At 46.6% G+C, this 19,441-nt stretch overlaps 2 protein-coding genes and 1 non-coding gene across 5 annotated transcripts; 1 reads left to right on the top strand and 2 right to left on the bottom strand.

The window, feature by feature from the left end:
* The first annotated feature begins 5,491 nt into the window (after positions 1–5,491).
* Positions 5,492–18,638, top strand: KLHDC9 (kelch domain containing 9). 3 transcript variants are annotated; one of them, XR_009600599.1, is made up of 5 exons: positions 5,492–6,094; positions 6,362–6,521; positions 6,589–6,811; positions 7,075–10,019; positions 18,125–18,638. XR_009600599.1 is itself a non-coding variant. In XM_042256718.2 (4 exons), the coding sequence occupies exons 1-4, from the start codon at positions 5,574–5,576 to the stop codon at positions 7,239–7,241; spliced, it is 1,071 nt and encodes a 356-aa protein (XP_042112652.1). In that variant the 5' UTR covers positions 5,492–5,573; the 3' UTR covers positions 7,242–18,638. The 3 variants fall into 3 exon arrangements, 2 of the variants coding, with proteins under 2 accessions (XP_042112652.1, XP_004002730.2); XM_042256718.2 differs by having other exon boundaries at positions 7,075–18,638; XM_004002681.5 differs by having other exon boundaries at positions 6,613–6,811; positions 7,075–18,638.
* PFDN2 (prefoldin subunit 2) lies at positions 7,552–19,400 on the bottom strand. The gene is made up of 4 exons (XM_004002682.5): positions 19,304–19,400; positions 8,677–8,765; positions 8,452–8,575; positions 7,552–7,853 (listed from the first exon to the last, which is right to left on the bottom strand). The coding sequence occupies exons 1-4, from the start codon at positions 19,376–19,378 to the stop codon at positions 7,677–7,679; spliced, it is 465 nt and encodes a 154-aa protein (XP_004002731.1). The 5' UTR covers positions 19,379–19,400; the 3' UTR covers positions 7,552–7,676.
* TRNAE-UUC (transfer RNA glutamic acid (anticodon UUC)) lies at positions 15,661–15,732 on the bottom strand. The gene has a single exon. It is a non-coding gene; the product is annotated as a tRNA-Glu (tRNA).
* Positions 19,401–19,441: the final 41 nt, after the last annotated feature.

Consider the following 19,441-nt stretch of genomic DNA (forward strand, 5'->3'; position numbering starts at 1 on the left):
CAGTGGTTTAAAGGGCAAAGCTTAGGTGGAGACCAAAGAGTCTGGTGAGAGAATGGATTCTAGTGATGGCCCCAAACTGTGCTTCCCTGCATTTCCCCATCCCTGTCCCCACCCCCAACCACAGAAAGAACCAGGCTCCTCCCAGGAAGCCCACCAGTTAGAAAACATGCAGACAGCCCCCAGGGACCAGCCCCACCTGCAGAGCCTATACCACCAGGGCATCTTCAGGTAATATCTGGCCTCTTAGTTTCTCAAACTTGTCCCAGGTACCCAGCTTAGATACTGAGGGTGTGGCTCCTCTCTGCACCAAAGAGACTGCCACTTCCCAGCCATCAGCCTGCGTTTCTGACACCACCTAGCTTGGCTTCCCCAGAGGAAAGCCTTCTGAGGCCCTGAGATATAGCATCACCCTAGGACCAGGCCCTGGGGGTGGCAGGACAGCTGCAGAGCAGAATATGGGGCTGTGGATGGAGAAAAACATCATGAGACCCAGGAAGCCTGAAAGGCCTGGGAGATTGGAGGGAAGGGCCTAAGGGGAGAGGCCGGTTGTTAGAGGAGAGGGGCAGAAGCTGAGAGGACATGAGCAGGAGGTGGGAATCAGGGGAACTGGTAGGATCTGGGGATTCCTGCAATTGGAAGATGGATTTTAGGATGACATTTGTTAGCAGAGCCCTCCTTCCGTATGGTCCAGGAGTACTCACTTTTCTCTCACCTCAATTCGAAACCCCTCCTTCCCATGTGCGTGCTAAGTTACTGCAGTCGTGTCCGACTCTTTGCGACCCTACGGACTGTAGCCCACCAGGTTCCTCTGTCCGCGGGGTTCTCCAGGCAAGAGTACTGGAGTGAGTTGCCATGCCCTCCTCCAGGGGATCTTCCCAACCCAGGGATGGAACCTATGACCCTTACATCCGGCACTGGCAGCTGGGTTCTTTACCACTAGTACCACCTCGGGAGCCCTTTCTCTCCACACCAGGACCCAAAGTTACGTCAGACCTGCAGCTCCACCTGTTTCCACCATCCATGCTCAGCACTCAGCAGGCAGGCAACGCTGCCCTGGTCAGAGGCCAGGATGCCACGCAGCTGTGGAGAGGCCCTAGTCTAAGTGCCCTGGTTCTCGCCCGGCCTGGTCCTGGAAAGCAGGGATTGGGTCCTTCAGTTTCCAAGACACCCCCAGAGCCCCACTGCACCAGGACTAGTTCTTGGTCTCGCTCCCGCTGCACTCAGGGACTCGGTGCTGTCCTGCATCTGTTGTCAGTCCCAGAGATAGCCAGGCGGGGAGCTTTTGGGCTGAGGAAGGAGGAGGTAAGTCCCAGTGGCAGGGGAAGCAAGAGAGGAAGCCCAGGTAGACCATGCCCCTGACTCTCTCCTGAGCATCTTCCACCACACATTCCAAGTACTTAAGGCTGTCTGTGAAGAAATCCCTAGTTACTGCCCTCCAGCCTCATCATAAAGCCCTCCTGCTGAACCTCAGCTCTTCCTTCAACTCTAGAAGTGGCATAGAAGGGCTGGGGATCAAGAAAGAGAGCAAGACTCCCTTGCCCGGGATAACCAGTCAGACCAGGAGGCACTGGGCCATGGGCTATATGGAGAGGCAGAGGAAGGACTAGAGTCTAATCTCCCCATTCTAGCCGGCTTCTCTCCCCGGGCCCAGGCCTCCACACTCGAAGGTCCTCTGTGGAGAAATACTACTCCCTGAACAGACCCCATATACTGAAGCTCACTTAGGTCCTCGTAAGTGATCAACACCCTATGACTGTGTCCAGGGACCCCAGACTGCTTCTACATTTCTAGCATACAGCCAAAGGGGAGAAACCTGGTCCCTCATAGAAGGTTCCAGAGCTCCTTGCAGAAAAGTCAGATGGTTGGCTCTGTTCAGCAGCAGAGAGAGGGCAGGGGGACAAAAGACAGAGATCCAGAGGGAAAAACACAAAGTAGAAATGGTGAGACAGACCTCAAGGCACAGTGATACAGGCTGAAACCTAGAGAGACAAAGAAACAGAGGGAGAAACACACAAGTTATCGAAGAGGGGTAATTCAAAGGGACAACAAACGGAGACAAAATCTGAAACAGGCAGAAAGACCTAAAGAGACACTTACTGTTGGGATCACTCAGGTACTTCCCTCTTCCCCCCTCAATTTCCACCACTCAGTATGACCCACTGATACTTTCCTACTCAGGATCACCATGGCTCAGGTTCTTCCCCATCCTTACCCCACCGCTCCATCATTCTCTAACTCACCTCATGCTCACTCCCCTCCACCCCAAGTCTGCTAACAGTTCTGCTTTTCTCTCAAACTCCTTTCAGCTCACGTCTCAGTCACGACTCAAGATCTGGCCTCTTGAAGCCTCTTGTCCCGGTCATTCCTCCGGCCTTCTGTCTGCCCATGTCCTTATTCTGGCTGAGCTGAGTCAGTGGGGCCAAGAAGGCATGGGGACAGGAAATCAACTAGCCAGAATTAACTGTGGGAAAAATGCAGAAAGGTTAGAGGACAAAAAAGGGAGAGCCAGAGAGACCGCCAGAAGGATAGGACAGCCTGGGAGATGTAGGTAGAGGAAATTGAGAGGGTCCTGACAGTGTGACTAAGATCCCAAGGGTCCAATTGTTGGCTTTCTGTGTGACCGGACAATGCTGAGAACCAGGGATGGTTCCAGGGGCAGAAAATGGGGTTATGGAAAGGTGAAGATAGACTAAGAGTTTTGTGAAGGTTTGAGACAAGCGGGTGTAGATTTAAGGCTGGGACAGATATGAGACTAAAAAGCTGAGCTGCAGGGATTCCTTGCTTGCCAGAAATAGCCAGCTGAGGAGACTGAAGTCATAGGGTCACATCAGGATTCTGAGACTTTCAGGATGATCAGCCCCTCCCCCTACTCCTGGACAGAGGTTGTCCCTGCATATTATTAGCAGGTGGAAAGCAGGTCCAGAGAAGGAGAAGCCTTGGTAGCCCTTCTCCCTAATTTCTCATGATTCTCTTACAGGTGTGCCCTTCACTTTATCTTAATGCCTTTTCAGGTTTTTACCATTGATGGAGTCATTGATGCTGCCCTGGAGTGTCAAGTGTGTGTCAGACAAGTACAAATTGGTTTATTTTCTTCCTCTCTTCTCTCCTTCTTCCCCTCTTTTCCCCTCTCCAGGGTTTTTTTTTTTTTTTTTTTCCTTCCTCCAAAATATAGGCTTGATTCAGACTAACCAGGGGAGGAAGGAGTCCTCCCCCAGGTCTATGTTTGGAATGCCAATGGACATGTCAGACACCTCTGACTACTAGGTGGAACTGGAAGAGGTACAGAAGTGGCAGGGAACAGCTAAGGAGCACGTGAGGTTCAGGCTGCACGTTCAAGTGAGATGCCAACTGCTGAGGACCCAGAGTGGCAGCTGGGAGGAGAAGGAAAACAAAGCTGGGAGAGAGGAGCTGGAAAGGCCCCTGGGGTGGGGAGTTCCCTCTTCTGTCCAGGAGAGGCAGAAAATGAGTCTGGCAGAACCGCCACAGACTTAAGCAAAAGCAAGAGCCTAAAATGGGCATATAGGCCAGGACGGTTAAAGCAAAATGACACCACCCCAAGGCAGCTCCTCACTGAAATCTTAGGAGTCCTCAGTGAAATCTTAGGACAGATTTGAATTCAGCATTTGGGAGATTAGCCAGTTAGAAGCCTTAGGGAAAAGACTGACTTTCAGATTTCAGCCAAGGATGTTAGCAATGATTTTTTTTTCTTTAACCACGATCTGAAAAACTGAGGATCCCTTTTGCCAAAATCAGGGAAAGCTATAGTTGGGTGGGCAGGGACTTTCAAAGCTACTAATGGGTCTCAGCTTAAAGGTATAGGTAAGGAACAGGTCCTCATACTTTCCTGCCCATACCCTCTTCATGTTATTTTCTCTAAGGACCACAAGTTAGGATCTGGAGTGGGAAAAGCCCTGCTGTGCTGTCCCTGAATGATACCTCCATCCCTACTGTAGCTCGAGTCACTCTCTAAGGCCTCAGTTTTTGGGACATGCTGGGGACCAAGCTGATGCTATAGAAACAAAGGCAAAAGTAAGCAGTCATCACTCCTATTTACAGCCCAGCCCCGGTGGACACAAGGCCTGTTTCTGTCCCACCTCAGCGATGCTGGAAGTAGAAATCTGCCTGCATTTTCACCTGTAGCTAAAATTAGTCAGTGTGTATCTGGGCCTCTTCATTCTTCACTGGGTCTTGCAGGGAGGAGTTAAGAAGCAGCTCAGGGACCTGGCTTGAATTAAAGGCCGATACCAGGGAGGGGCAGGAGTCTGTTCTTCTCACTCCTCCCCCCCTTCCCCTCTATCCAGCTTCTAAGGCTGGGCAGCTTCTGCCCTGGATCTTATCAGGAGAAACTCCCTGCCCTTAATTCTGAGTTCCAGATGCCACAGTACCTGTTTCCTTGTGCTGTATGAGTTCATGAGACAAGATGAAATCAGGAATTACTCTTCCTAGGACTCAATAGTGAAAAGTTCTCCAAAGTTCCAGGTCTCTTCCCTCACCCCAACCCAATCTCCCCTCTCGCCCTCGCCCCCTCCCCCGCGCCCCCCGCACAGTACCCTGAGACTGGGCTCTACTACCCTCTAGTGGCCAGAGAGGAAAGGGCTGTCCCGCCCAGTCAAGACCTTCACATCTTTGCCACAGATCTCTGGTTTGTAATACAACTAAGAGATTGGAGAAGGAAATGGCAACCCACTCCAGTATTCTTGCCTGGAGAATCCCACGGACGGAGGAGCTTGGTGGGCTAGAGTCCACGGGTCGCAAAGAGTCGGACACGACTGAGCGACTTCACTTTTCACTTTAAGAGATTAGCCAGAGATGTTTTATAAATGAGAAAGAAGAGGCCTAGAGAAAAACAATCACCTTGAGAGTCAGGATATAGTTGGAACCAGAACCCAGGTCTCCTGACTCCCAGGTCGGTGCTTGGTCTACATTCACTGTCTGCCCTCTGTCTTTTGTCTCTTCTTCCTAACTCATGCCTGGGGAAATCAGAACCAATCAGGAAAATGTCAAAGCGAATTTCCCCGGCTGCCCGGTGGTTAAGACGCCAGGCTTCCACTGCCTCGGGCGAACGTTGGATCCCTGTTGCGGATCCCTTTTGGAGAACTAAGATCCCGCATGCCTAGTAGCAGGCCTGTCCCCCGCCCCCCCAACCCCAAACAAAGTACGCTGAAGTCAAAAGGACATGGTTCCTCCTCAATCTTTGCTGAGCAACACCGGCACCTGAAACGTCGTAGCCCCAAGTGAATTCGCAGCTTAAACAACAGGGGTCTTTCTGAAGAACTGGCTCTCCTCGGGCTGAGTTCATTGACCTAGCACAGCTCCTGTTGCCATGGTGACAACACTGCTTCCCGGTAGCTCGCCAGGTCTCCTGTCTCCACGGTAACCAGTGCTTTGCGACCTTCAATTTGCAGCGTCGTGCTGCAGCTGCGGCAGCGGTTGCCGGGTGACGGCGGAGCGAGCGGGTGCCTTGAGGTGGGGACCTGGAGGGGCTTCCGGTAGGGGCGGTTCCGGAGAAGCTTGGGCCTCCATATAGCTAGGCTCCGGGCCGCCGGCCCCGCAGCTCGGCTCTACCGAGTCCCATGGCGGGGGCTGCGGGCGAGGCGCGGGGCTTGGGCTGGACCTGGCGGCCGGTGGCGCGGGACCCGCTGCTGGCGCGGGCCTTCCATTCATGCACTGAACTGCGGGGACGGTTCTATTTGGTGGGGGGGCTCCTAGCTGGAGGAGCGAGAGAGCCGAGCAGCGAAACGGTGGTCTTCGATCCGGCTGGGGGCCAGGCCGTGCGGGCGGCAGCACGGGGAGGCCCGAGGCGCAGCCACCACGACGCGGCGCCGGTGGGCGGTCGCTGGCTCTGCGTGGTGGGCGGCTGGGACGGGTCGCGCCGCTCGGCCACTGTGACCGCTTTGGACACGGACCGCGATGTGTGGGAGGAGTGGACCGCCGGCTCCGGCAGCTGCCCCCCCGCCGGCCTCAGTAGTCACACCTGTACCCGAATCTCCGACCGAGAGCTTCGGGTAGCAGGCCGGGAGGGCGGGACCCGCACTCAGCGTCGTTACGGAAGCGTCTACACGTTAAGGCTGGACCCTGGCGCCCGCACCTATTGGTATGACCTCCTCTGCCCTAAAATGTTCACCCTTCCTTCACCTGCACTCTGGAAAAACAGATTCGCAGGCAGCTTATCTAACATCCTCACCCTAGCACCATTCTTCCCTGGGAACCTTCCATGTCTAAGAGTTTAACTCCCTTTCATCTCAACTTAACCACATGTGGCCCTTTCCCGTGTCTCCCTTCAATCGTTGGCGAGGGGAGTGGGGAAAAGGCAGTATACAGCACTTTTCCAAAAAACCCAACTCAGGCCTGAATTTCACAGCTATAAGGAAGAAGGCTGCCACACTGTTTCACGCTCGGGTCACTGTGCTGCTTTGCTCCAAAGTCCTGGGCCCCACCCAGGTCACCAGCTATTACTCTTTGGGGGCTGCAACTCAGCTGAACCAGAAGTAGCTGGGCATTGGAGTCATGGGAAGATTGAGGTATTGTCTACTCACATCTCGCTAAGGGTAGAACGCGACTAAACTTTGGATGCCCAAATCCCTCCAGTCCGTCCCTTCTTTCTCCCTCAAGGAGGAACCACCTGTTGCCCCCCATTTGATGGAAAAGCTTCCAAGGCTCGTGAGCAGCGGGCAGGGGTCCCGGCAGGGGCCTCGAGGCCTGCGCCATCACTCATGTTCTGTGGTTGGTCCCTTTGCTGTCCTGTTCGGTGGAGAAACTTTGAACAGAGCCAGAGACACCATCTGCAATGACCTCTACATCTATGATACCCGTAAGAGCCAGCTTAATGGTTGATAAGGGGAAAAGGTGGGAAGACAGAACCTGAAGACTACAGAGAAATTAAGGATGGAGTAAAGGGGTAGGGAGGAGGAAGAATTAGTCGATAACTGAAAGGAATACACAGAATGTAAAATTTTGGAGAGGCGTGCAAATCACGGGAGGAGAAAAACAATGAGCAAGGCTTTGGTCTTCTTGAGCCCCATGGGGTCCAGGATGCTGCTGCCTCAATAACCACCCTCTGCCCTTGCCTAACAGGAAAGTCTCCTCCTCTGTGGTTCCACTTCCCCTGTGCCGACCGTGGACTAAAACGCGTGGGCCATCGCACCTGCCTTTGGAATGATCAGCTCTACCTGGTTGGGGGTTTTGGTGAGGATGGCAGGACAGCTAGTCCACAGGTTTGCATTCTAGACATCTTTATCTAAAGAATAGTGCCAAGATACATTGCCAAGCCTCTGTTTTGTTGCAAACTCAAAGCATTATCACAGAGCTATCTTCATTTCAAATGCTGATTAAATTGCAACCTGAGAGTCAACACTGTCTCTGAATCTTTTGGTGGGGAGGGAAGTAAGTAAGGAGATGCATCTTTATTTGCAAAGGAAAGGATAAAATATAAGACCTAGTCTGATACTGTGAGCCATTAACCTGATAGAACCAAAACCACAAATCATATGGTTATCCATGCCCCATGCAAATTCTACCCATCATATTGGGTTGAAAGGTTGAGGCTAGAGCTACGCATTCTGACCAAAACATTTAATTAACAAAAAAATATTACAATAGCAGAGAAAATAATAACAACAATAAGGAGAAATAAGAAGTGGGAATCAGGGTAGAAAACAAAGAGAAGCCTTTGGTTTCTAGGAGACCAACACGCCAGCGGAGCTGGCCTTAGCCCCAGCGCCTTCTGAGTTTTCCTTGGCTGCTGGCTTCTCGTCTTCCCCCATGAGACGAATGTTGTGCTTTTCCCGGAATTCATTTAGTTCTTTTCCCTTTGCCTGAAGCTGTTGTGTCAGTGTCTCAATGATCTTCTGTATCTAGAGGGCAAGCAACAGGGATTATGTAAGGATTTCAGGACTCCCTTCCCCCATCTGTTATAGACAGTGGTTGGGGGAAGTGAAGGACAGATGATACCTCTAACCTCATCTTTAACCAAATAGTAGAGCCCAGACACTAAAAGGATTCCTTTCTTTAAAACAATGGTTTAGAAACTTTAGTATACATAAGAATCACCTTGGCTGATCATTTTTAAAATGCTCTTCGTGGCTCCCATCCCCAGCAGTTTTGAATCAGTGGGTACAGGAGAGGGTCTGGGAAGCTGCATTTTAAATTAGTCCTCCAGGTGATCTGGATGCAGGTGCCCATGGACTACCCTGTGAAAAACTCCACTCTAACTACCTTCCTTCTCCCAGCTCAGCCAGGTCACAGAGCCCATGGTGAGAGGCACAGTCAGCAACTCCTTTGTCTAAGGAGTTAGACTTAGCATAACATAAAGAGCATAGGCCAACAGGCTATTTATGCTGTCTTCAATGTGAGTCCCTACCCACGCTTTCCTCCCCACATTCCCTAAAGCCCGAGCCTCCCCTTCCTTACGCCTTGGTTGCTCAGAGCATCTATATGGGGATTCTTGCTCACCTGCTCCTTGTTGTTCTCCAGGGCAGGCAGCACCTCTTTGACGGTCCGCTCCACCAGCACCCCTCCAACCATGCGGTAGCACTTGCGGGTTTCATCGACCTCCTTCAGAGTATCAATCACTAGGCTGAGGTAGGAGGACAACGCAGGGTCTGAGAACTCAGTCCCACTCTGCTGCAACCCTCGTACAAAGCGGCCCTTCCAACCCTCCTACTGTTTGCTCCTCACCTGTGCTCATTCAATTCCATCTCCAGCTCAGCTGCTTTGGATGCCAGGCCCCGCTGTTCCTGCCTAAGACGGTTGAAGCCAGCAATTACCTAAGAAGATGAGAAAGAGATAAGGTGAGAGAGGGGACAGTGGAAATGGCAGAGGGTCAACATACAACTGACTGACTGGAAAAGACCCTGACGCTAGGAAAGATTGAAGGCAAAAGGAGAAGAGGACCGCAGTGGATGAGATGGTTAGACAGCATCACCAACTCAATGAAAATTAATCTGAGCAAACTCCAGGAAACACTAGAGGAGAGAGAAGCCTGGCACTCTGGAGTCCATGGTGTCGCAAAGAGTTGGACATGACTTAGCCACTGAACAACATACAACACAGCATGGCAGGCTTTACAAAGACGCAGTAGTAGGCACCTACCTGGCAAAAGGAATACAACATGGTCTGCAATTTGTAACTTATGTCTGTCTGGAACTCCATTCAACCAACACTGAGTGCCAGCTAAGTGGCTAGGCCAACTTGCAACTTAGTTTGGTGAGGCCTAGGCATTTGTTAGCCTCTTGATGAAAGTGAAAGACGAGAGTGAAAAAGTTGGCTTAAAGCTCAACACTCAGAAAACGAAGATCATGGCATCTGGTCCCATCACTTCATGGGAAATAGATGGGGAAACAGTAGAAACTGTCAGACTTTATTTTCTGGGGCTCCAAAATCACTGCAGATGGTGACTGCAGCCAGGAAATTTTTAATTTCTTACTCCTTGCAAGGAAAGTTATGACCAACCTAGATACCATATTAAAAAGCAGAGACATTACTTTGCCAACAAAGGTTCGTCTAGTCAAGGCTATGGTTTTTCCAGTGGTCACGCTTGGATGTGAGAGTTGGATGGAAGAAAGCTGAGTGCTGAAGAATTGATGCTTTTGAACTGTGGTGCTGGAAAAGACTCTTGTGAGTCCCTTGGACTGCGAAGAGATCCAACCAGTCCATCCTAAAGGAGACCAGTCCTGGGTGTTCACTGGAAGGACTGATGCTGAAGCTGAAACTCCAATAGTTTGGCCACCTGATGCGAAGAGTTGACTCATTGGAAAAGACTCTGATGCTGGGAGGGATTGGGGGCAGGAGGAGAAGGGGACGACAGAGGATGAGATGGCTGGATGGCATCACCGACTCGATGCACATAAGTTTGGGTGAACTCTGGGAGATGGGGATGGATAGGGAGGCCTGGCGTGCTGCGATTCATGGGGTCGCAAAGAGTCGGACACGACTGAGCGACTGAACTGAACTGAGGCATTTGTTGTAAGAATGGAAATGGAGAGCTACTGGAACACCTACGGGGGAGCTTAAACTTGCAGGTAAAGGAAAGGCTTTGTAGTGAGTAGTTCTTGTTTGGGTCTGCCCAGCATCCCTCTCATTAGGGATCTGCCCCTCCTAATTCACTGGGGTTCTTGTGGGGCTACTAATTACAGGACCCTTGCTCCTTGACCACAGGGACAGTAACCTATTCTATACTAGAGTCTCTCTACAGGAGAGACAACAGGTACAAAATGCAGCTGGAGCTAAGACACCTATGTAGTATTCAGTCACCTCTGATATTTTGCGACCTGATGGACTGTAGCCCAGCAGGCTCTTCTGTCTATGCGATTTTCCAGGCAAGAATACTGGAGTGAGTTGCCATTTCCTCCTCCAGGGAATCTTCCCGGCCCAGGTAATGAACCACCATTTCCTGTGTCTCCTGCATTGCAGACAAATTCTTTACCATCTGAGCCACCAGGGAAGCCCCAACACTGACCGTTGTCCTGTAAAGATTATCCTCTATTCCTTTCCTGAAATCCCTGAAGCTGCCCTAGCTCTTGGACTTTGTGTGGCCTAGATGAGTAATGTGTCTTTTCACTATGTTCAAGTCTGTGTTCAGTTCTACCACCATCCTTCTAAAACAGTCCTTTAAAAAAATAAGTGGCCCAAAGCCCGTATCTGCAACCTGTAAATCCTAACTGATAATAGGTTTCTGGAGAGAGAATGCCTTAACTGAAGCCTGAAGAAATTGGGGGTGAGGGCGGGGTGGGTAGTGGTGCAAAAGAAGCATAATAACATACTTAAAGGCCCAGAGAAGTGATTACGACCAGCTGCTTCTTCCCCAGAAACTGAGCAGAGAATTAAAACAGACTGAAAGTCAGCCTGGGTACTAATACCACTAGCAGCAACACATCTAGTATAGTGCTCTGCTGACTGTATCTGGAAAGAAATACCAGACGAAAGGCAAAAGACTAGGTTTCAGGTTTTGTCTCTGTCACGTATTGGTTCTAGGAACGTGACAGTTTTAGCCCTATTCGTTTAATCCTGGCTACGAGTGAGGATCAGGGGACCAGTTTTAAAGCATGAATAGTGGAACCTCAGAGCAGCTACACAGCCACTTGGAGTGAGGCTCTGGCCTCAGTATTTCAGAGAAGATCTCCCATGAAATTCTGATGTGCAGCCAGAACTGAAAACCACTGGGTTAATCTCTCTGAGCCTAGTTTTCTTACCTGTGATATGCAGGTGATACCTACTTCACAGGGCTGTTCTATCACATGAATGAATGAATGTGGAACAGTTTTGTAAGCAGGGAAGTACATTAATTACCATCATGACCTCTCTCCAAACGGAATGTCCCTTGGACCCTCATGGTCAGCTGAGAGCAACAGGCCCACTCATTCAAACCATTACCAAATCTCTCATGGTCCCTTCCATCATCTCCATGCTCACTGCCATCGATGACTAAGCACCTCATCTTTACTAGGATCCCTTCTTTCTAGCTCTCTCTCTGCAAGATTCATATGCAGCTAGTATCACGCTGTGCGTACCACCTCTGCACCCTTCTAAGGCCCAATAAATGAAGGAATAGATTTGGTGAGGAACTTGTCATTCCAGCAGCTTGTTTCCCTCTCCCAGCCACCATCCTTTCATCTCAATCTGCTTCATCCACTCACTTCAGCAGATGCATCGGAAATCTCACTCATCTACAAGCTGTTTTTCCTTCACCTTCATTACCTATATCGAAACTATTCCATTTATAATTAGCATTTTCTCCACTGTCAATGTAACCTCAAAATACTTTCATCTAAGAAAATTTCACAACTAAGCTAAGAGTCCAGATGCCCTCCTAGCATCTGAATGATATCCATTCTTCTAGATATATGTTGTATAATATTTTGTATTGTTGTATAACAACAATTGTTGTTTTTTGTATTGTTTTATAATGTATAATATACATTAATGAAATCAGCTTAAATGTCTAAAATTTCTGAGACCTGAAATTATTTTCTTTAGTATAATAATTAGTAGGAATCTACTTTTCAACCACCAGTTTAACACCACTAAAGGCAAAGAAATTTTTTTTAATTCCAACTTTTCTTCAAACATTCTTGCTGATTAACAACACTATATTTCAACCCTATACTTAACAACCCTAGAATAAGCAGAGATGGCCAGGCCACTGTTGACTCCCTCAGCCCTATTAAATCATCTCACACATAAACACTCCTCCTGAAAAAGAATCCAATCAAAATACCAACTCTTTTTCCTTTTTGTCAGCCGTGAGGGGTAGCAGGATGTTAGTTTCCTGATCAGGAATCTAACCCACAACCGCTGTAATGCAAAGGCAGAGTGCAAACCATTGGATCACCAGGGAAGTCCCTACTGTTCCTATTCTAAAGTAACTTCAAGCCTGACAACTATACAGAGCGCTCACATTCTCATAACTGGCATGTAGAAATAATTTTACAGGACATGATCATCTTTTTTTGTTTGTTAGTTCCCAGTTTTCTTCAAATATAATTGATAGGAGACTTCCCTGGTAAACCAGTGGTTAGGACTCAGCTTCCACTGCAGGGGTCCTGGGTTTGATCCCTGTTTGGGGAACTAAGCTCCCACAAGACACACAGTGCTCCCCAAAACAAAGATAATTCACACAGAGCACTGTGTAAGTTTAAGGTATACAACATTATGATTTTATATATATATATATGGAAATGATTAGCACAATAATATAAATATCCATCACCTCACAGTTACTTCTGTGATGAGAACTTTTAAGATTTCTGCTCACAGCAACTTTCAAGTATACAACACAGTACTGTTAACCACAGTTGTCATGCTATACATTAGATCCCCAGAACTCATTCGTGTTATAACTCCAATTTTGTTACCTTTTGACCCCCCCTTCACTCATTCCCCCTCTTCGCACTCCAAAGCACCAATCTATTCTGTTTCTATGAGTTCAATTTTGTGTTTTTTATTCCACATATAAATGAGATCATTAAGTACTTTTCTTTCTTTGACTTATTTTCACTGAACATAATACCTTCAGGGTTCATTCATTTTGTCACAAATAGCAGAATTTTCTTCTTTTTTACAAGTGAATAATATTCTCCTGTGTGTGTATATATGTGTGTGTGACATTTTATATATTCATCTACAGGACATGGTATTCTAATTTTTAAGGGCTATATAGCATTTAAACCTTATTGATAATTTCTTTTAATACATAAACCATCTAGCTATTCTCTTGTTGGGATATTTAGGTTATTTCCAATTTTTCTGTAATAAATAGCACTAATTTTACATATCTGGACAAACAGTACAAAAACTTTACAGTCATTTCTCTTGAATCATACTCCCCTAAGTAAGACTGAGTCAAAAGGGTATTAACATTATTATAATTTCTACTGTATGTTGCTATAAACTTCTCCAAGATGACCAGATGACTTTACAGTGCTAACAGCAATGTCACGAGGTAGCTTATATTACCTATGTTAATTTAGTAATTTTTAGAGCAGGAAGAGATCTTAATTCCAGAAGCCTTGGAATCATCCTCAACTCACTATCCACCCTCAATTAACTTCTAAATCATATCCATCTACTGAATACCTCAAATCCATCCACTATCATCTCTCATCTGTACTACGGAGCCTCCTAGGTGAGTTCCACACTTGCCTCCTTCAATCCATTCCCCACACTTCAGCACAAGTAACCTTAAATTTAAATCTAACCATCCTATGCCTAAACCTTCAATTATTCCCACTGCTCACGGGATAAAACCCAAACTCCTGAAGACAGCAGAAAAAAAGTCCTACAGACCTGGTGCTTGCTACCTCTTGCAGTCAGTCCTCTCACCTCTTAACGCTCAGCCCTATCAGGTCTCCCGCACTGCAGGCAGATTCTTTACCCTGTGAGCCACCAGGGAAGCCCATGGCCCAGCAGAACCACTTGCAATTCCCCTATCATTTACCTTCAGGCACTTGCAGAGAATCCACACCCTACCTAGTTCAGTTCAGTTCAGTTCAGTCGCTCAGTCGTGTCCGACTCTTTGCGACCCCATGAATCGCAGCACACCAGGCCTCCCTGTCCATCACCAACTCCTGGAGTTCACTCAGACTCACGTCCATCGAGTCAGTGATGCTACCCAGCCATCTCATCCTCTGTCGTCCCCTTCTCCTGCCCCCAATCCCTCCCAGCATCAGAGTCTTTTCCAATGAATCAACTCTTCACATGAGGTGTCCAAAGTACTGGAGCTTCAGCTTTAGCATCATTCCTTCCAAAGAAATCCCAGGGCTGATCTCCTTCAGAATGGACTGGTTGGATCTCCTTGCAGTCCAAGGGACTCTCAAGAGTCTTCTCCAACACCACAGTTCAAAAGCATCAATTCTTCGGCGCTCAGCCTTCTTCACAGTCCAACTCTCACATCCATACATGACCACAGGAAAAACCATAGCCTTGACTAGACGGGCCTTAGTCAGCAAAGTAATGTCTCTGCTTTTGAATATACTATCTAGGTTGGTCATAACTTTTCTTCCAAGGAGTACACTTACCCAAACCTTTCTCATCGCATTTTTCTCTGCCTAATTCATTCTTCACGTTTCAACATAGATTCTTCAAGGAAACAGTTCTTGCCACCCCCTCGCCCCATAATAACTCCTTGTATGTACTCACATATAAGCACCTATCAATTTCTTACACTTTTTGATAGAAAACTTTTTCTATTTTCACATACTATGTTCTTTATTTTCCATCATACTGGCTACCTCTAAACTTTATTGTTATCTTCTTTGAAAATTTAAAAAATGTAAATATAACTTCTTTTAAAACACCTGTATCTTTTATAGCCCTACAATAACCTGCCTTCCTTCCACCACAGTTTGCACAGTAAGGGTGCATTATTATGTGCCAGGTACTTTGCTGGACTCTTTATTTCATTTAATTCTAAAACAAACAACAAAAGCAACAAAAAACATTATAAGACATGTACCTTCATTATAAGACATTTTACCTTCTGTAAAATACAGATCATGAAACCAAGGCTGGTGGAATGTGGGGGTGGATAAAATAACAGTGGACTGCAGGACTGCTACTTTTACCATGGTCTAACTCTAAGAATTCATTTTCTATTAATGTATTATTCCTGGCTTGTAACATAATAATCTCTTAATGAGTCAAACTATTTCCATTTGATTTATTTTTGTTTTCTTTCTTTTTTGTTTGATACCATATAGTTTTGATAAGTATGGGGAAAATCTATAATCATTATATTTATCACCCCAAGGTCTTATCTACATGATATTTACTCTTACTGGCTTTAATGGAATAATAAAAGAGGTAGAGAATTATGACTGGATGCATCTGGAAAAGCATTTTCTGGGCTGTCACTGCACTTAATATCTTCTTTTTAGTTCAGTGCCCCCTTTTCTGACTAACATGTGCTGTGTGCTCAGTTGCACAGTCACGTCTGACTCTGTGATTCCCTGGACTATAGCCTGCCAGGTGCCTCTGTCCATGGGGATTCTCCAGGCAAACATATTCAACTGTAAAAATTTTTCTGAGCTTATCAAATGATGATTCTCATCCTTTCTCTTCATCAAAGTTTTTAGGACCAGTCTATACTCACTGCCGCCACTTCCTCACCTCCTAATTCACTTTATTTAAATGTTTGGCCACACCATGAGGCTTGTGGAATCTTAGTTCCCTGACCAGGGATCGAACCTGGGCCATGGCAGGGAAAGCACCAAGTCCTAACCACTGGACCATCAGAGAATTCCCAAGTCATGTCTTTTTTGAATCTAAGTTTTTTCACCAAAAAATTAGAGGTATCTATCTCATACAGTGTTGTGCTACTGCTGCTGCTGCTGCTGCTGCTGCTAAGTCACTTCAGTCGTGTCTGACTCTGTGCAACTCCATAGATGGCAGCCCACCAGGCTCCCCTGTCCCTGGGATTCTCCAGGCAAGAACACTGGAGTGGGTTGCCATTTCCTTCTCCAATGCATGAAAGTGAAAAGTGAAAGTGAAGTCGCTCAGTCATGTCCGACCCTCAGCGACCTCATGGACTGCAACCTACCAGGCTCCTCCGCCCATGGGATTTTCCAGGCAAGAGTACTGGAGTGGGGGTGCCATTGCCTTCAGAGGATTCATTAATTACATCAAGGACTTAGGACATTACCCAACATACAACAGATTCTCAATAAACAGTACCTGCTATTACAAAACAGCCCCACCTAAATGTCCTATAGATACCTTAAACTCAGGTCATTCAAAGCTGAACTTTCTTTTACTCCTTTTTTTTTCCCCTTTTCTGGCAACTCAAACAGGGGGATCCTAGTTCCCTGACCATGGTTCAGACCCGCACGGCCTGCACTGGAAGCTCAGAGTCTTAACCCTGGGACCACCAGGGAGAAGTCCTTTTACTCCATTTTAAACTGCTCTTCTTCTTGTCTCCCTCTTTCTGCTAATGACACAACTCTAGCCTGGTAGGAAACCCTGGTTTCATTTTTGAACACACTCTTATCCCATCAACTGCCAAATTTATTGTCTCTACCTCAGCAATTTTTCTTAGGCTTACTGACATTGATCATGCCAATTTAAGGCCTCATTACCTCTTGTCTGAGGTACTGCAACAGTCTTTTAGATTATCTCCCCATTTTTGGACTCTCCAAATCCATCCTATACACTGTTGCTAATTTAATTCTTCTAGCACTTGGATGACACAGAAAAATATTCATGATATAGTATTAAGCTTAAAAGCAATTATGCAATAGCAAATAACTATATTTAGAATACTACATAAAATTAAAGATGCAAATGTGTAAAATACACATGTACAAAAACATAAAGAAGGGGGAAAAAACCTCTCAAAGGATAAATTTCAAAATGGTAAGAATATTTATCTCTGGATAGTAGGGCCATGGGTAATTTATTTATCTTGTACTTTTTCTTGTGTTTCCTACAATGAATATGTATTATTTTATGTAATAATTAAAAAAATCAATGGTATAACATTTATCCTTCTATGAGTTCTTCACTGCTTACATTAAAAAGTCCTAAATTCTTTGCCATGCAAAGACTCAGTATACTTTAAGGATTATATCTTTATAACTTGTAACTCATGATTTAGCTAAACAAAGTAGTCACTGCACTTCATGTCAATCTATACTTTCTCTAAATCTCCTCTTACCCTATTCTCTATATTCTGTTTCTACTGCCATCTGTTCAAATTTATCCAATCCTTCAGGCTCAGCTCAAATATCTCTAATAGGATCATGGTATAAGCAGGAAAAAATAGGTCTGTCTGATTCTCAAGTCCCTCAATTAAAAACTCTCCCAGTCTGAGTAAGTTAAAGCCTCCGAAACTCAAACATTCTGAGGACAACACTGCTACTTCAAATGGCAGTAATTAAGTAACAGAAGATGAAACAAGTAAAGCGCCCAGCACAATGTGCCACTTGCCTCCATCCTGTCTATATGGCTCAGATTTGAAGCAGTGATAAATATTGTTTACCCAGTGTTCTGTATGGAACACAAACAAAGGTCAGAGAATGTTAAGCAAGGACAGCCTCAGAACTCAATTACCACAATTATTCAGTCTGTTCTGATAGCCTCTTTTTCTCTATCATCCCTTAAAACTGGTTTCACTGTATTCTACTCCTTTTTTCACTTTCTGTACAAACCTTAGGTGATTTCACCCACAACCATGGCTTTATCTACCATTCATAAATGTGTAATTCTCTGTATCTCCAATTCAGACTTCTGTAACCTGACATTATGAATCAAACTATCTACTAAATGTCTCTACCTGTATGTCCCACAAGAAACTCAAATTCAAACTTATTTTCCCCCCAAACCTGTACATCTTCCTACATTCCCTAAAGGCACCACCCAAGGCAGAAACCTGAAGGACATCCAAGATTCCTCTTTTGTCCCCTTTTCTCCACTTTCAAGTCTTGCAGTAATCCATTCCAAACTTTAAGTCCATCTGCATCCCAAACATATCAGGAAGTTTCATCCCACAGTGTTTTTAAACACATTATTCCCTCTACCTAGAAAATCCTCCAGTTTCTTCTTTGCTTGACTAACTTCTCTCATCCTTTAGAACTGAGCTGAAAGATGATCTTTTTTACAAAACAAAATAACTAACATTTATTATGCACATCAGGTACTTTGGCCACCTGATGCGAAGAGCTGACTCATTTGAAAAGACCCTGATGCTGGGAAAGATTGAAGGCAGGAGGAGAAGAGGGACGACAGAGGATGACAAGGCTGGATGGCATCACCGACTCAATGGACAGGAGTTTGAGTAAACTCTGGGAGTTGGTAATGGACAGGGTGGCCTGGCATGCTGCAGTCCATGGGGTTGCAAAGTGTCACACGACTGAGCGACTGAACTGAAGCACATAGTATATTTTGTTTTATATCACTGTGCAAAACATTGTATACATTGTCTAAAAACTGTTCTCCCCTCCCCCCAAATTCCATACTATTTCATATCTCTCATACATATACTTCTGCCTCATATTAGCATTTTCTGTATGTCTTATTTTTCTCACCAGACTAAAAGCTCTTTGATTGCAGGAGTTTTTAAAATCTTTATGCAGAATACCTCTGCCTACAGTAACTGTTCAACAAATAACTGATAGACAAACCTATAATTAAAAGAGCTATTGTTTTAATTACGTTTTCCTATTACACGAATTTCTTTCCACCCATTAACAAACACTAGCCCCACTATCAGCAAACCACGGTTCCCAAGCCACAAACGGCCTTCTGATTAACTTATCAAACGGGAGAAATGCACGCTCAAAATTTTAGTAAAGGATTTCTGGTGTCTAAATTCAATCCAGTAATGACTCTCAAAACAGTATGAAACACTAGACTGTTCGAGTATGAGAGTCACGTGGCTCTGCAGTGACGACGATTTTCAGCGTGGCTTCAGGGTCAAGTAACAGACTCCACTATCCGTCCGTCGACTAACCCCCTAGGACTCGTCATGACCTACCTCACCTAGCTATATCCTGTTCCAAGGTGCGGAGGCAAAGTGGGGAAAGTGGCCACCCATTTTTCCTCAGACATGCGCATCCTCCCAGCCCCTGCTTCCCCGAGACGTTCTCTCGCCTAGGCTCACCCAACCCTCCGAGGGGGCGTGGCTCTCACCCACCAATCCGCCTACTCTCTCCCCGGGGGCTCGGCTAGCTTCTCGAAGGACCCTCCCCTCTCTGGATGGCCACGCAAATGCGGGACTGAGTAAAGGTCTGCACAGCCACAGGCTTTACCCCCTCCTCTCACAACGACTCTGGACCCAGCCAGCTCGCCCTACTTCACGTTCCCTGGTCCTCACCTGCTCTGCAGACACCGCCCCCTTCCCCGTGCCGCTCCCGCTGCTCTTGCCGGCGCGACCGCCGTTCTCCGCCATCTTCACCGCTTGCTAGGCTTCCGGCCTTCGCGGCTCAGCCCCCTGCCCTGCGTCACGTCCGGT

Source organism: Ovis aries, chromosome 1, assembly GCF_016772045.2.
Source record: "Ovis aries strain OAR_USU_Benz2616 breed Rambouillet chromosome 1, ARS-UI_Ramb_v3.0, whole genome shotgun sequence".
Taxonomy (NCBI): domain Eukaryota; kingdom Metazoa; phylum Chordata; class Mammalia; order Artiodactyla; family Bovidae; genus Ovis; species Ovis aries.